At 46.1% G+C, this 17,285-nt stretch overlaps 5 protein-coding genes across 5 annotated transcripts; 1 reads left to right on the plus strand and 4 right to left on the minus strand.

Moving 5' to 3' along the window:
- Positions 1–794: 794 nt before the first annotated feature.
- Positions 795–3,695, minus strand: F4807DRAFT_172266 (GTPase). Its single transcript, XM_047993479.1, has 5 exons — positions 3,336–3,695; positions 3,133–3,266; positions 2,828–3,076; positions 1,180–2,773; positions 795–1,125 (listed from the first exon to the last, which is right to left on the minus strand). Exons 1-5 carry the CDS (start codon positions 3,535–3,537, stop codon positions 965–967), a joined length of 2,340 nt encoding a protein of 779 aa, XP_047852124.1. The 5' UTR covers positions 3,538–3,695; the 3' UTR covers positions 795–964.
- Positions 3,696–11,153: 7,458 nt separating this feature from the next.
- F4807DRAFT_433926 (uncharacterized protein) lies at positions 11,154–12,090 on the minus strand. The gene has a single exon (XM_047998736.1). It carries the CDS (start codon positions 11,947–11,949, stop codon positions 11,221–11,223), a length of 729 nt encoding a protein of 242 aa, XP_047852125.1. The 5' UTR covers positions 11,950–12,090; the 3' UTR covers positions 11,154–11,220.
- Positions 12,091–12,694: 604 nt separating this feature from the next.
- Positions 12,695–13,258, minus strand: F4807DRAFT_469128 (uncharacterized protein; the record flags this gene model as incomplete). The annotated part of the gene is made up of 1 exon (XM_048002675.1): positions 12,695–13,258. One exon carries the CDS (start codon positions 13,256–13,258, stop codon positions 12,695–12,697), a length of 564 nt encoding a protein of 187 aa, XP_047852126.1.
- Positions 13,259–14,049: 791 nt separating this feature from the next.
- Positions 14,050–15,451, plus strand: F4807DRAFT_433927 (NAD(P)-binding protein). Its single transcript, XM_047998737.1, has 3 exons — positions 14,050–14,534; positions 14,599–14,780; positions 14,842–15,451. Exons 1-3 carry the CDS (start codon positions 14,248–14,250, stop codon positions 15,234–15,236), a joined length of 864 nt encoding a protein of 287 aa, XP_047852127.1. The 5' UTR covers positions 14,050–14,247; the 3' UTR covers positions 15,237–15,451.
- F4807DRAFT_433930 (uncharacterized protein) lies at positions 15,452–17,180 on the minus strand. Its single transcript, XM_047998738.1, has 3 exons — positions 16,988–17,180; positions 16,579–16,929; positions 15,452–16,528 (listed from the first exon to the last, which is right to left on the minus strand). The coding sequence occupies exons 1-3, from the start codon at positions 17,048–17,050 to the stop codon at positions 15,557–15,559; spliced, it is 1,386 nt and encodes a 461-aa protein (XP_047852128.1). The 5' UTR covers positions 17,051–17,180; the 3' UTR covers positions 15,452–15,556.
- Positions 17,181–17,285: the final 105 nt, after the last annotated feature.

Consider the following 17,285-nt stretch of genomic DNA (forward strand, 5'->3'; position numbering starts at 1 on the left):
AAGATAATTAAGGCACGTTATAACTTAAGACACCATGGATACCATACCTCGCCTAACATCTTAGCTGATATTGTGAATATCACCTTACATATCACGACGCGAAACAATGTCAAACCCCCGTCAACTTCCTTTGTCGGCCAAACTCGACGTCAAGGCTCTTCGATTCATATATGTATACCTCCCGCACTAAATGCTACATGACTCCCCCAATCCCTGTTCAGAAGCTCGAGGAAAATGAACACTTCTGAAATAGCATGACAAAAAGCCGCCGGACCAGCCGAAGTAACAACAGCCAAGCAATATAGACTACCCGGGAAAACCCCCCGCTACAATACCCATTGAGACCCTCCCGTCTTTTGACGAACGTTCGACAACCTAGATATAAACGCCCTTCATCATCTCCCCTTACTAGACTCCTATGAAAGTATATCGTCGGAATCACACGAGGCCCTTCTGCCGTCCCTTACAACCCCTAAATGAAAAGCCAATATGCGTTATTCTGGAAATTCCACCGACTAAACCGCCTATGACATGTACGACACGATACGTATTGCGACAAGAGTATAAATAATAGGGATGATAGCAAAACGTCCCCCAACAATAATGATTCGTGTATGTGGCCATGGGGCGATAAGTCAGGGCCGCCTGGCTAATTTATCAACTGGTGTAATCAATTCCAGCAAGGTTGACCGTTTCGCCGTCGTGAAAAACGGCTCGACCGGTATTAGGTCTTATGTAATCGGCGCCTAGAGCACATTATAGCGCGCAGCCAAGAAAGCACCTAGGGACGCAAATTTCATTTGAAATGAGTGTAACACTCTGGTATAGCAAAAGAAAATGGTATCAAGTCGTAATCAGCCGTGAACGCCGTGCAAGGTCCTCGAAACAAACGTGGTGCAAGTTGCTGGTCGGTAAATAAGCCAGAAAGGCTCAAGAATGCTTCCTAAATACTGGTGCCCCCTGATCACCAGCCCTTCTTTCTGGCAAAGCGCTTGTTTAACAAGGCCAATACCTTCGTGACATTGAACTGTACGTATTCAAGGTCTAGGTCGTCCTGGTTGTCTTTCTGCATTTCTAGCAGGTCGTCGAGCTTGAGATCGAGCTCTAAAAGCCCACGGTTGCGTCCTATACACTGGTTAGCCTTGGCACGAGTATTTGAGAAGTTTCTGTCCGACTCACCTTTGTAATGCAGTGAGATCACGAAAGTTCCCGGTAAAGGACTGGTGAAATTAAAGTAGATGTTGGCCCTTCTGTTATCAGGGACATTGCTCTTCTGAATAACACCTTCCTTTTCCAACTGCTGGTGAGTGAACTTGTACGGGCCGAGAACTTGCTGTTTCTGCTGCTTTCGCCTCGTGCCTTCGGACTGGCTTCGCACATTGTGAAGATAGCTCTTGTATGTCTCTAATTGGCCGACAAGGTACGAGTTGTGGTCCCTGATCGTCTTATACACCTCTTCGAGCTTAGCCGTCTCCGCAATGACTCCGTCCTTCAAAGAACCCAAGTGCTGCAGCTCTTGTTCAACTTCATCCCTTAGGAGGCTGAATTGGTCGGACTTATCGATGACTTTCATCTCCTGGAGTTGGCTAAGTAGTTCCATAGCCCGAATACCTTTCCGAACCATGACTGCGTCGTTTCTTGACGTGGCTGCTGCGTCGGCAATCCTCTCCAAGCGTAATGGACGTCGGGCGACCGAACTATTCGCAGGAATAGACCGCATCACCTGCACAAAGATAGATTTAGCTTCCATGAAGTATACTTCTTCCTGCGTGATATCCAAGGCTGCTGTCAAATCATCGATGGCGGTCTCCCATCGACTGAATAGGGGAAGGTTGATGGCTCTGTTTTCTTTCCGAGGTACTTGCGCGGGCGCGTGACCTAATTCGGTTATTATTTGAGCCAAGTGAGAGGTCTCGTCTTTGCAAAGTTCCCCACTATGCTTTTCGATGAGCCCGTGCATGGCATATATCTCGTTCAGCGTGATAGAAAGCTCGAGGTCTTTCTTGGAAAGTGCGACGTAATTGTCCATCTCGAGGCTCTCGTAGAAATCCTGAACCTCGCAAAGGTCAAGCATAAACTTGTTGACACGATCCTTATTCTGTTGGATGAACGGCTGCAACTTCGCCATGTATGGTTCTTTGGCATACGATGGCTTATTAGCCAGATTCTGCAACATCTTGGCAACTAACGTTAGCGTACGTCGAGGTCGTTCAGAGGGCACTCCATCGATGAGCATGTACGACTTGGGTGTAACAATGGCGGGATTAATGAAACGAAGGAAGAAAAAGCCGCCAATCAATGTGCAGATGACTTGGTCGTTCGCGTCGGGGTATTTTCGCTTCGTTAAACTTCGAATCTGCTTGCATATCCATCGGATACCGTAGGGAGCCTCTTCAAGCCCCTCGATAATGGTAGTCAGAAAGCCGTTAGCAATTTCCGTCAGCATTGTCAAACGAGGTTCGATGATAGCCTGCACTTGGGGATTTTCGGCAGCCTGCTCCCCCGTGATGCCCCTAGGAAGACTTGGCGGGAGACTGCCGGTATCCTCCTCGATTTGCTGGCACATGCGCTCGTAGACCTTCAAGGGATTGATTTCGAGGTCCAGATCCGTCAATTCAATCAAACTGTTGATTCTTTGCGCCAGTACCGTTCGCAAGAAACTCTGCCCGGGTCCACGTCTAGTGTAGGTAGTCATCATACGAGAGACCGGCGTATTTGCTCGGAGAAGGGAGGAATATTCCGGAGTGGTGTCGAATTGGTAGGTCAAAACGGACTAAACGGAGTTAATAAGATACCCCCATCACAATAATAATACAAGAGAACCTACCTGAAACATAGTTAAGAGCAGATGCTCTTCTCGACTTTCATACTGATTTCCGTAAATGGTGAACATGACGGTCTGTAGCAAAGAGTCGATCTCAGACATGGACACTAGCCTACAGAGATGAGCAATATGCCTGGGCTCGGACTGCAATAGAAATAACAGATTGCCGTATTTCTGCGTCTTGTCGTCGTTGGGAAACGCGCCCTCTAACAGATCGGTCGCATCTTCGAGGTGGCTCGCTACTTCGTTTTGCTAATAACTGATTTAGCCACCTAATAATTGTAAGTAGGGGGAGAGAATCAACTAACCTCTTCCAGAGCCATCCGGTTCTGAATTAGTAGAGCAATTCGGGAATCGAGGTACCGAACATCCTTTTCCAGGACGAAGTTCTTCTTAGACTGCGACGAAATTTTGGATTTCAACTCGCGCAAGATCTTCTGAGCTGTAGTTCGCCGCTTGAATTAGTTCCTTCTCATTCTACAACGAGATTTATCCATGATGAACCCCTTACCTTTTGCCAAATCATCTTCGATTTCCAGATCCGACTCGTTCGCCGACATAGATAAGTACAAAGCCGACATAGAGTATCGCTTAGACTGGCGTGCGGAGCGCGAACCCTCGTAGGAAGACATGGTGTTCTGGCGAGAAATCGGTTGAAATGACGAAGACGAGGCTGTCGATGCCCTGGAAGGTGTTTGTAACATGACTGACATGTTTTAAGTGCGAAGTACTATATCGAATCGTAAAGCGGTCGTCTCAACAGCCGCTTGTCGGACTTGTTAACGCTAGAATAGTGAGCTAGGCGCGACGAGGAATTGCGATCATTAGAAAACCAAGACAATTATTGTATCGCGCAATTGAATTGACCCGTATCGAACCGAAATCGCCTAATGTTTCTAGTCTATCGAATCTCGGCTAGGTAGGTAATTATATACTTCACATGAAGCGATGACGAAAAGGAGTCGGGAGAGGGAAAAGAGGAAAATCGTCTCGTCGGTTGGCGTCGTGCAGGTTCGTAACAAATTGGTGAATGTATGATTGCGTGTATATATTATCGATGTATATCCGAATTGATTTATTTTCGGTTCGGAATCAGAATCAATTGAGGTCGGCACGACGGACCAGCAAGCGCCAGTATCAACGTGGGTTAAACCGAAAGGGTTTAGGTTCGTCGAATACTGAATGAGGTTTGTCTGACTCGGATTCTACCCGCAAGGGAGACAAAAAAAAAAGGTCGCTCTTGGTTCGTGGTGTTCTTAATCGGTCAACAGAGTGGGAACTGGGTGGAAATACGTTTAATTAGTAGCCGTGAATCTGTCGCGACTAAAGATCAAACACCGGATTGTCTGTGACCAATTAAGCAGAATCGGATCGTGTCTTGTTTTCCTCAAAACAATTATGGTCAATGTTCGCTTGGGCTGTAGGTGAAGGCTAGACGGTTGGACAGCATAAGACCGTCTGGGCGGGCGACGAGAGGGCTGCGCTTCGTTGCGCTGCGACAGAGGTAGCCGCAGGATTGGTAGTGGGTAGAAGAATTAAGTCGCACACACGGATATGGAAACTTCGTCAAGACATAAGCCCCCCAAAAGAGCACAAGCGGTCGTGCTAAGATGTTGCACGGGAATTGATTGGAAATCGACTTAATTGACTAAGACGAGGAATGGCGAAGAGGGAGAGGGGTTCGGCGCTCAAAAGAAATCGACTGGGCCACTGAACTGCGACAGGGCGCAAGGCGTGTGTTCGGTCTGGGGGTCTGGATTATTGGTTATGGGTTCAGGGTATATGGGTATGGGTATGGGTATGGATGGGTATGGGTGTGTGGTGTGAGATGTGGGTGTGTATTGGGTGTGCTGGGTGTGGTATGTGGTGTACGAGAAAGGGGAGGGAACATTGAAAGACAAGAAACTTCAGATACTTTGCGGGATGGATTAGATTTGGGGGTTTGGCCTGAATAGTCGTAGCGTGGAAGCGTATCGAGGAAGTTTGTGGTAGGTGAAGTATGGAAGTGAATTGAGTGCGTTAGTGTGTGTATGTACGTAGCACCGTAGTAGCGAAGTAGCCAAGTACGTAGCAGCAAGTACCACCGTGATAGAAAAAATGATACTATCCTAATGGATGCCTGTATGCTACTACTAGGTATAGATAACATCAAATCCGGTTGGATGTTCGGCTGTATGTACAAAAACGGAATCAACGCTTCAACGCCATCGATTAAACCGGAAGCGAGTCGACCAAAAGTGGGGACATTAATTGAATAACGATATAATTGCCGTAGAGGGGCGACTTTCAAGATAATTCTCAAAATATCATCACCGAGGAAGCAGGTCCTGACCGTGGCATATAAGAATTTACCAATTAATCAATGACATAGGGAACTAATAGACAATATTCGAATAAGCGAGAATGGGATAAAGTAAAAATCGAATAAGCAGAAAGAAGCAAGTATCAATTCGGAATCAAAGGAACTCGAAAGGGATGACTGCTCTCAATCTATTCGTCATAATCCACGTAAGAAAGAAATGGGAAGGAAAATGGGTTAGGATGCAAGTAAGGAAAACAGGGTAAGGCGATGTTGTAAAAGTCGACCTGTCCCTTTTTTTCCTTCTTTCTCTTTTGTTCTATCTCCCTTCTTTTCTTCTCTGGGCCAATGAAGGTCAGCAATTATTGAGATTGAGATGATGGTGTGTACCGTACCGTATGTGCGTGTGTCCATGCCAGTCAGTGCCGGGGTATTGGATTGGCGGTCTAGATATCACACAGTCACGGTAACAAAAAGTTATTTCATTACTGCGCAGTAGTCCATTCAATGGATGTCAAGAAACTGGAGCTTTCAATGGATGTTCTCTCCAAATCTCTTACGGTAGAAACTTATGGTTGGTGTACTTGCGCTAAAATAGGTTGACTGGGAATAGAAGGTGGGGGATCAGAACAGTGACAGTTTAGCGTGTTTTTTTTTTTAAATCGTCTCCTCTATTAGTATATTTATCATAATTCGTTCTCGCTTAAACTGCATAGAGTAATATACTCCGCGTATGTAAACGTTATTGTATGTACAATTGAATGTACAAATGTTAGATGTCGAATGTACGCAAAACATCGCTTTCCAACCTTGTTCATAATATCGTCGATAATGCAGCCATCTGAGCCATCTAGTCCTAGGAAGCCTTTGAAAGCGTCCGATGATAGATCATGATATGATCCTGACATTTTCTCGAAACCGTGTAGAAGAACCAGCCACCTCCATTGTCAATCCATCTGGATCCTCAACGCCCACTATCGTCACATGCGGATTAGAAGAGCCGCAGTTGCTAGCATGTTAGAGCTGGGATGCCATGTCAAATGGATGGAGGATGTCTGTGTTATTGTAAAGTCGTGCAGCGGGTGTGCGTGGCTTGTGCGGGCCGTCAAGGTAGCTTAAGCAGCTTAAGTAAGGAGTGCATATATTTCATGAAACACCTCGTGATGATCGACAGAGCTCTTAAGCACAGGATCGATATCTATGAAACATAAAGCAAGGTCTAAATGAAGAAGCATGAGAGTTATGAGAGTTATGAGAGTTGTGAGAGCTGTGAGAGTTATGAGAACCAAAAGAAGCACAAGTACTTTACTTCTGACAAGTTGGCAGTCGGCCTCACCGAAAGATGTTTACATACAGTAGAATATATATATGAACTATGATCAAGGTCAAGATGGGCGAACCGAGACTTTTGTTTCCTTGCCCTTCGGAAACTGAAATAGTGGTATGATGGAATACTCAGTAAGAAAATAAAGTATTCCTACTGTGTTAGTTTCACTTTGAAGAAAACTAAAAACCCATGCAGCTAAACAGAGCCGTTGCCCCATACATACTAGCGCCTCTCGGAAATCGTACAAGCTAAGTCTAAAGAAGTAAGTATCGACTTCCTTCTTATCATTCTCCAGTTATCCAGGAACCACCCTCATTCATCAGCCAATAAAGGCTTTGTCTGACAGGGGAAGCCAGGGGTAAGAAGGAACTCAAGCGGGGTCCACGGCCGAACATTACCGACGCAGATGGAAGTCTCCGATTACGAAACTTATTCATTATTTATTATTCTTGATATTACTTGGCATATGCATGTAACTCGAAGTCTGCACGTTATCGAGATAATGCGCTTCGCGGAGGGAACACCAAGCTCGGACGAAAATACAAATACAAATAAACACAAATACCAATTCTAGAAGAGTAATTCTAGAAGCGTCAAAGAGTCTCTGCTCGAAACGAAAATTCCCGTCTTGTGCGAACTGTGCGAATCAGCTTCAAGACATTGGACTAGAAATATGTCGCGCATGGAGTGGTAAGAGAACGCAGGATCTCAAGCGAGTAGGAGAGTTGCATTTTCCAATTTTGCATCTCGAAAACAAGGCCGCCTGCAGCTGTCTCTTGTTTTGTTTCAACGCCTTCGTATCCTTATTTGCCTTACTTGTTATTAGACGGGCGCTTAAAGACGTCACAGAAGTCGAATACAAGGGGAAGCGTTTATTATGCCAACACCCACTTATTGGATTATGGGCTGATGAAACACTCACCACTACGAGAATTCTCTTGTAGAATTATGGGATTGTGGAATAGGTGTCATCGAATCTTGCTTCCACCGCCACCGTATTTCGTACGCAAGCCGTTATCCATCATCATGCAATAACAAGCATGGCCCGAAGATCTCGACCGACAGTAGCTTTTTAACTCCGATGCACACGGCTACATGGCGCATCCATACTATGTTTGGGAAGGTCAAGAAGAGCCTATCTCAGCCAAGCTACCTAGCAACTACCTAGTCAGGTTCGTAGTCAGAAATTCCACGCCAACATGGATCGTTTTTGCGGGGTTGAATTTCATACTCGCGCTATTAACTGCTAGGGTCGCGGGCTTTTGAGACATCTGACTTAGGTACGCTTTCTGGCCAGTTCAATGTTGTATTGATCATATATCGTATCGAATCCTTCGTGTGCGGCTGGACAATCAAGCACGTGGAAATCTACTTCTACGCCGCATGTACGATCTATGTGCTATGTATGGAATGTATGTATATACCAGGTAGCCGAAATCCAAGGAGGACTGAGCGTCAAGCTTGTCAGGCCGCCAAATCAATTTTAACCGTACGTTCGCTTGCCCCGTCCCAGAGTTGTGTCGCTTTCGGTTGCCGGACCCACGACCATCTGAAAGGAGGGCCGATCAAGTTCGTGATAAGCGGCATGGGTTTAATACCGCCAATCGCAAGCCACGCCTAAATAGTCTATTGTTCACATATTATGTGGTAACCATCTCTCTCACATGATGAAATTCCGCTGTGGGCAAAACTTACCTACGCATGTGCAATGTACTATGTAAGATATCGTCACTTCTCTTTCCGCTTCCGTTCGAGACTAGAGATGCTATAACCAGTTTATCAATTCCTAAATCCTGATTCTATTCAGCTCCAGCAGCCCAAATCTGCTCGACCCAGCCGCTAAGAATAAGTCGACCCAGCAAGCTCGCGCCAAGGATCCAGACTGCTCGCCGCCACGTAAACTTCGCACTGAGATCTGTTGAAAGACGAGGCTTCACAAAGCAGATGTTCGCGGAAATAGTCCAAGCGTTGGTTATTTAGCGTTCCAGCATCCGGTACTTCTGGGGTTTCGGAGTATTTTAGAATTGCAACCCGTTTCTGGCTGCCTATCGCCACCCAACCATGCCTATTATCAGCTAGCCTGTTGAATCTGACAGGCAGGGCTGCATATGCACTTTAGTGTAGTGCTGTGCTTCACCACCTACCGACGCAGGAACGGCACCCGGAAGACGACCCAATACCAGCTTGTCGGGGCACAGAGGCGAAGAGTTCGAACCTCAAGACGTTTGTACATCTAGTCCCGTGCCCCCCAAAATTGCGATGACCGCAAAAAATCACGAAACATTATCCAATCCCCCTGGTTCCTTATAGGAATGCCCCAGGAATACCCGTGCATCTAGCGCCTGTGTGTACAACGGTAACACGAGAAGGAATCTTAAGCTGTGCATATGCCAGACCTGCCGCCCAACAGATTTTAAATCACACATGATTGTTTAACGGTTGTGACGTCGTGACACCCGTCCAACCCACCGTACACAAGCTCTCCACCGCTATTCCGGAGACAGGCAGGTCTGATATGACATCGGTTTCAGATGTCATCACTCGACAATCTCGTACTAGCCATGTACACCATCAGCCTGACCTACATATATAGGTAGATATCTACATACACATACACATACACACGCACACACCCAGCATACAAGTGTACCAGTACGTTCTATAGCTACTTCTGTGGGTCGATGTCTACGGGCTACTTCTTTATTTTTTCAGCTCTCAGAGATCTCAGTTCATATTATCGCATTGGTTAGGTACCTACCTGCCAAATTCGTCATCAAATACAAGCTCAGCTCCTTTCAATACATTAAGACCTAACCCATTCCGCCCATCCCAGGTCTGGGCGTCTCGCGCCATTTTATCCTCGGCGACCTCCATAAAATCCAAAAATAGGGTATTCCGGCAAATGCGGTGACACCCCCAAACATGACTCATCGTTAAATCAGATTAACCCTCATTTTCCAGTCCCGCGCCCTCGGGATCCCGTCCCTACTACTGTACGTACGCTAGCAGATGTGATAGGGCGACGTCATTGGTAAGAGGCGTTACGCGGCACGCACGGTAGACTGTGCTCCAAGCCTTCAAGTGCCTGCTCCGGGGACCCGGCATTGGGTCGGTGGCTGTTGCGCTAGTCTAACCGTAAGGAGAGGGTCAGCCTCGTACGAGAGACATTCACACTTCTTATCCAGCTTCTGCGCAGGGATCACCGGTTCGTGTGACTATTATCGATGAAGCCCGAAGATAGACGACGCCGGCGACAATTGTTAGTTATTAGGAATGCATTATATCAACTACCCAGGTATACCTAGTCGGCGTATTTGTACATAGGTATAGATACGTACATTTCCGTGAACGGATCTCGCGGAGACGGGACTGCCACTCTGCTCCGGTCTATCAGCATGATGAAATGCAGATCAATCACATCCGAAGTCTTGCAAGATTTACTCAGTTATATTTGCGGTATCTTATCTTATAGTAGGACCACTTGAGTAAATCTTTCTTTGTTATCTTATATCGTGTCCCCTTAATTAGCATGAATACTATTATCCCCTTGCTTAGTAGGTAGACATCTCTCATCATATAAGGCAACATAGGTATTAAAATATATACTGTTCATGCTTTATATTCTGGGCCTGGTCTATGTACAAGTTCATGCGAGTACCATAGTACCTTCTAGTCCCCAATTGAAGACTTGCGCCGGTTCAGGGGATCCCAATATTACTGCTGGCCATACAAGCCATATTTGACAGTAAGCTGCTGTCAAGGGGCTAGTCCTCTTAGACATGTAGAAAATGGCACACCAAAATTAAAATTATTGTTGTAGAATATAGGTAAGTATTACATGCCCATGATATTATTCTTACAGAGTCTGCATTTAATAACGCTTAATGTTAGATATAAGACGAAGGATAAGCGTCAGTATTTACTTGCCATATATTTGTAGATATCACACGCAGCTGCAGCCAAGGTGCTGCTAGCTACCTAGTCACTTGCTCTCAGCGCCAGACAGAAACACACTCCGTGAGAGATCTTAGTCGATTATAAACCATACCTGACTTCGGCAGGACACACCAGGGCCGCCACAATTGCTCGATGGCTACCTAAGATGGAAATTCAATGTGAAATTCTGAGATGATTATTCACTAACATCGTACTTGAGAGCATGAACGTATCTGGAAATCTAACACAGTGATGATATAATGTTCTTCAAAGATCATGGTGAAGCAAATTTAGGTACGTGCATAGGATTAATATGTCTTTGAGTCAAGGCCTTTTCGATGCTAGGAACAATTTATACTAGTTATTGATTTATATGTCAACACATTGAATTTATTTTGAAGAGTTACTTCAAATGATTACTGATTAAAGCCTCAATAGTGATATGAAAAAATATATCCCCAAAACCTCCTCACTTTAAATGTAAACGCTTTCATCAAATTTTAGATTATATCTAAGAAAAGAACGTACTTACCTATTGACCTACGAATTATCTCCGATCCTTCGACGCCGATGGTGTACCTCGGCGGATCCGTTCCGGCGCAATGGAGTGGACCTTAATCGGGCCCCGAAGTCCTTGCCCCGCATTCCGAAGCTCATCCGCAACGTTCAACGGGGCAGGGTCATCGAACGGACGCCGTACGTAATCCGTCGGTGTTTTAGGGCGAGTGGGCACGGAGTTAGACCGGTCGTTGCTTAATCTGAAACTAAAAGGGGCCGGGGTAGGGATAGGAGGGGATCGGGAAGGGGCACCTGCATCACACACATCTCAGCGCTTTAGCCCTGACGTCTGGGTCTCTTAGCATCCAAAACATTCTTGACAACGAGGACTTCATCATCACCCGGGTACCAAGATTGGTTCATTTCGGCGTAATCACTTTGAGCTATTTCCCTCCTTCGTTGATGCCTCTCCAAGGTGCTCAGGGGGTCACGGCTGAGCTCGCTGAGCGGGCCTGACATCCTACCATGTTCCTCGTTAGTAGGGATAGGGGTAGGGGGGAGCCTACCTGAGGTGCCTGAATACGCGGAACTTCCACGACGGATGGCTCTTCGCCTGCGGAGAGGTGCTTCAGGCAAGGGCACAGCCGGGAACTCGGCGGTTGGCTCGTCGTCATCGTCATTGTCTAAGAAGGGCCACCTGACATTGTCAGCTGTTAAAGGGGCTCGAAGTTGATCCTCGGCCTGGCGCGTCTGCTCAAGTACGTTAGCTATGGATCCTGAGTATGACTCGGGACACCATACTGCACCGGGGCGATACGGAACGTACCGCGGTCTTTGAGAGCGAGAAACGAAAGGGAATGGTGTTCCCGGCCTGGCTGGAACCCAAGGGACTTCGGTGTTCGAAGGAGAGCTATATGTGTAATTCCGCGAAGTGTTAGGCCTTGGCAGCATTGTTCTCTCCGTTCGTTGTTCAAAGGCTTGTCCATCCCCGTTATCATACGTCGGGAGATTAGGGAGCCTTATTGGTACCGGCTTCCGACGGATCTGCTTGTCTTGGTGCGCCATTGTGTCTTTTTCTGATTTGAAGCGTCTATTGTTAAAGTTAATATGGTATTGTACTGATAGTAATTGTTTCTTTGTGATTTATAATGGAGAGAGGAAACGATGGCTGCTTTGAACCTCCTATATCTACGATCTGAACAATTGACTGTTATGAAACAATCATGCAATGAATGATGATGTTTGTGAACACAATAACAAGTCTAGGTAGTAATAGTACAACCATGTATTGTTCCAATTCATGATTCGACTGGCCTACTTACATCACTTCTTTCGTGTCTCACTATAACACGAGGAGTCATTTCCTTTGTATTTCATCAAAGTCTTGACTTCTATAACGGAATCCCATAAGTAACTCCAAGACAGTATTATCTGTAGCAATGCTGGTTTGGAACTATCCACTTTTTAAGTTATTGTATGTCTCGACGACGCTATGAACTCACAGGATGCAAAGCAAATGTCAGGTACTGGACTGCACAGGTTACGAATTTATAACACTAATTCAAGATCCTTTGATACCTATTCAATATTTATTTTTTGTGGATCGTAAATTTTGCGATAGATTGCTTACATACCTACCTACCCACCTAATTACGAATGTATACTCTCCTTTTATGCTAATTTTTCATACCCCTTTTACCCCAACTCCCAATGCTTACTAATGAAAGGATGCCGCCTGCGGCTAACAATTCCAACGCTAGAAATTCTACTATGATAATCAACCCTCATCGTTCGTCGGGATACTTATTCTCTACCAATTTTTAATACCTTTGGGGTTGTTGGCGTCCCTCCGGAAATTTCTACGAATTTCCCTCTTCTCCCAAATCAGTGACATCTCTAAGTTAAGACGTTCCCTAATCTGTCTCCAGTGTTTGCACTTTTGCAATATTTTCCTGTCTTTTGGATCAGCCTGCATCTCTAAGATAGCCTCTGTGTGCTGTGCCTTGGCGTGCTCGTACTCCGCCTGTTTAGTCTCTAGAACCTCCCATTCATTCTCCGTAAATGCGAGAGTATTTGGCGGGTTATCGAATCTGAGAGATGCAATACCGTCCTCTGTACCCTGGCGGTTTTTGTTCTTGGTTTTACATTTCGTTGCGTCCGTGTCTGATTCTGAATCAGAAGCAGGCGGAGGGGAAATGAGGGGAATAGAAGGTAGCCGTGTGAGAGGGGCCTTCTTGTATTTTGCACAGAAGTCTAGAAAGCTAGCTACCCGTCTTGTCGTTATCTCTTCTGGCTCAGGCTCATAACGGTTAGATGGGATTATGAGTCTCGGCAGCGACTGAGGAGTCGGGCGGGTTCCTTGAGTGGTTTCCATTTCGAATACGATGATCAGGTAGAAAATTCCTGTTTGGATCGAAATTTTTCTTGGTGTACGTCACATGGCTGGCTGATGTTATATGGACTCTGAATTGCATTGTATGTTAGCTTTTCAAAGACATAACAAGGAAACAATCAGCTTCTTGAGTAAACAAAAGCTATAATAATAGCCCCTGTTGTAATCGAAGTCTTTGTTGATGGTTTAGTAATATACCTCTTGTACCGCTTCAGTATACTCGCATACGACCTATCTAGCACTATTAATTGCTTTGACTTCATTGTGATGTTGCTTTCTCGTTTCCCAATAAGCCTTAACCTGTCACTAGAATGAGGTCTATATTGTATTCGTAACTATATTAACCAGGTATCCATTTAGGTAACTAATCAGATATGTGTACTTATGGAGAGCTTTAATACTGATCCAGAGCGCCATGTGCTTGGAACTGGTAAGACATATTAACTATCCTAGTGAAAGAAAACTCTTAACTACCTAGCGTTTTGTCCCTAGGTTTGGAAATTTTGGTCTTATTGAATGAGTGACTTTTCTCGAGATTCTGTTTTATTCATATCGAGCTCTTTGGTAGGTAAAGCCGATCCATTTCCGAATACGCCGTATCGCACTCGCCAAAGCGGCCCCCCGGGCCGGGACGGAGCCGACGGCGTAGGAGTCGGACCCACCGCTTCCTTCCGCGGAGACGCGGCGTAACAAGTGCGCCACATATTATGGACACTGAAGATCTTCAAGCTGAATGCGAAACAATTGGAGCCGATCCACTTTAGTGCTGGAAGGTAGGATCTATTATTGCTTACGTATGACATAGATCAATTGTGTCAGATGCATTCATGCACCCGCATTCTGTGGGCTCAAGGAATATGCCGCTTGGATCAGGGCAGGTGAACGATTGAGTACTTAGGCAAGTGTTCTCGACTTCTAGCGCCCAGCATATTGCTCCAGACATCTCATTAAATTACACGGTCAAAGCGAATATGCCTCAGACCTGGCTGATAACTGGCTGCTCTAGCGGCTTCGGCGAACTCTTCGTTCGAAAGCTCCGGGCCGCCGGCGATAATGTTATCGCAACGGGTCGCTCCGCTGAAATGAAGCTGTCTCACCTCAAAGATACGGGTGCCGAGATTCTTGATCTTGACGTTTCTATGTCTTCCGATGCTATACGGGCTAAGATAGAACATGCGTGGAGTTTGTTCCCGGATGGAATCGATGTTGTTGTTAATAATGCCGGCTACATCTTGAGTGGTGCCGTAGAAGAGTTGAAGTAAGTGCACTGGAATACGCGCATCCTGAAGATATGGTCGTGGTCTAACATGGGGTATGAATAGTCCAGAAGACTTGGAGAATGTTATGAAGACCAACTTCTACGGTCCTTTTCACATTACTCAAGCAATTCTGCCTAAGATGCGTGCGAAAGGAAAGGGTACATTGCTTTACATGAGCTCCCAAGCGGGTTGGTACGGTGACCCTGGCGCATCAGGGTACTGCTCGTCGAAATTTGCTCTTGAAGGTACGTAATCATCGCTTTTCGATTAAAGTAAGAAATAGAGGTTAATGTATGAACGCCGCAGGAATGGCCGAATGTCTCTCAAGGGAACTCGCGTACATAGCGCCAGGCATCAAGATTTTACTTGTTGAGCCTGGCTACTTCAGCACGAGCGTATTCAGTAAGACCAATTTCGCGCCTTTGCGAAACCAGACAGATTATGGTGGTTTCTTCAAAGTTGCGCAGGACTACGTGGCGGACGTGATAGGCAACGAGCCTGGAGACTCCGACAAAGCTGTCGATCGGATGATTGATCTAGTTAAGGGGACCGGGATGGCTGCGGGCAAGACAGTGCCGCTACGGGTGCCGTTGGGAAGTGATGGGTGGGGGAAGGTTAAGGAGAAGTGCGAGGAGACATTGAAGATCTGCGAAGAATGGGAAGAGCTGGCCAAGAGCACGGATAAAAAACCGGCAGCTTGATGCTTGCGAAGCATCGTCGTTGATATGTCTCAGCTAGAAATGTGATCGTATGGTGTGTCAGGTCTCAAAAATCGTGTAGCTTGAGGTATTGCTCGCACCGTAAGGCGCTACGAATTTAGTGGCCGAGCTGAGACAACCTGAGCTATCCTAGTAGGGCGGCATTTCGTTGGTAAATTTAGGTGTAATTCCGTGTGGCAGAGAAATCTATGATCTACAGTTGCAACTACTACTTGTACATATTCCATCAAGTGCGGGAACATCCTATGCTCGAAGAGGCAGCGTATGAACCACCCTTCCCAGTGTTGCGGAAGGTCGCCCAATCATGATCTTCTCGTGCGCTTCTCCTTGGTATTTCCGCCGTTCGCTTCAGTACTTGGGCGCTTCCTAGTATTAGTATCGCGTTCTTGGAGGATGTCCCTGTTGTCTGAGGTATCCGCTGAGATATCTACTACCAACGAGAAACCAAGAAGCTCGCGCCTCTTGAAGAACTCCCATGCAAGCTGATAAATAGTATTATTACCCTCCTTAGGCCCGTAATCAGACAGAAAGTGAGTTAAGTCTTTGCGTTCGATGCGATTCCCTAGCGCTCGGCGGAATTGGTCAACTGTCCACTCCTTACTGAACGCAAAGATGGCAATCATAGCTCGGATCTGATCGCAGTCCCTATCAATATCCGTTCCGGGATCTAGATACCATTCTTGTGGAGTGGGCTTCTTTTGGCCCGGGTCGACTACCGAGTAAATGATCGGTCCCGGATCGCTGTATGTGCGTTCGGCAAACCCCGGTTTGGGCGTTAGATCAACGTCCTGATAGACGTCCTCTAGAGCCTGCCCTAGATCTAGCACCCGTCCTCTTTCGGTGTCGGTTTTGATGACTTTATTACCGGCAACTAATGCTATTAGCTCTTCACATGTCTTCGGTTCGCACTTCTCAATCCACTGTTTAACGAGAACCGAATATTGCTTGATTTCATCGGAGTTAAGGTCAGTAAACACAGCTAGTAGGGCACGCTCTAGCTTGTCTTCTTGAAGTTGAGTATCGATATAATCCATCAAGCGATCTCTAACGTAGTGGTTGGGCACATCGTTGAGCATATGGTCGCGACCAAGTCGGCCGCCACTGACAAGTCCGGTCCAAGACGTAAGTATTCCTGACGTAAAGTTATTGCCGCCTGAAATTGAGTCAGCGACGACAATACTTCCACGAATATTTATTGCCGTTCCAGGTTTCATGTTAGTCGCAGATGCAAGAGCATCAATCAATTCCGCATTGGATTTGGTAAATCGGGGTTCCTTTAAACAATTAATACTCTATAAATTGAAAGAAAATTGAGTGCCTATACTGCTCTGGATACGGAGAATGGCGTTTCGGGCTTCTCTCGTTTGGTCGGTTCGGTCCGTGCTGGTTCATCGCGATCGCATGGTATGACCGAGATGACATCCTCGTAGATTTGAATGCAGCGGCCGATGGGGAGACAATTCTTCATCCACTCTATAGTAGCCTGGATGAAGTAGTGTAGAGTGACCCCGTTATATTCCTTTTCTAACTGAAGCTGCCGCCCTTCGTCCTGGGACTCTCTGAATCGATGTTTCCTGTAGTAATTGACTGCATGGTGTTTAAACTGATCCATCTGGTCATCCGATAGCAAGTGGTGCTCTTTAAGTTTTATTACCAACTGGATTTTGGTATTCGCCTAATATTCGATGAGCCTGAGTTCCACGTTGTAAACGGATCGAGTAGCTCGTTCATACTTCTTGAGCAGCCCGATGGGCGTTAAAATCGAAGAAACGGGTGGTGGCATTGGATTGAGGCATATTTGACGGAGCTAGGTTTTCATAGATAATACTGTTAGAAAAAGAGTAAGATGTATAAAACTAAGACTTTTGTCTTCGTATTCCCCTACGTTGTAGTTGAGTGATTTAGCTTTCGCGTTAAGTCGCGTCTAAGCGCGTTGTAGATTAATGACTTGGAAGTCCTTCGAAGCGAAGAATTTACTTAGTTACGTCAGCGGGCTTCGTAGCGCGTAATACAGGGATCTAGCCCCTATTG

This window comes from Annulohypoxylon truncatum (assembly GCF_022578515.1).
Source record: "Annulohypoxylon truncatum strain CBS 140777 unplaced genomic scaffold F4807scaffold_26, whole genome shotgun sequence".
Taxonomy (NCBI): Eukaryota; Fungi; Ascomycota; class Sordariomycetes; order Xylariales; family Hypoxylaceae; genus Annulohypoxylon; species Annulohypoxylon truncatum.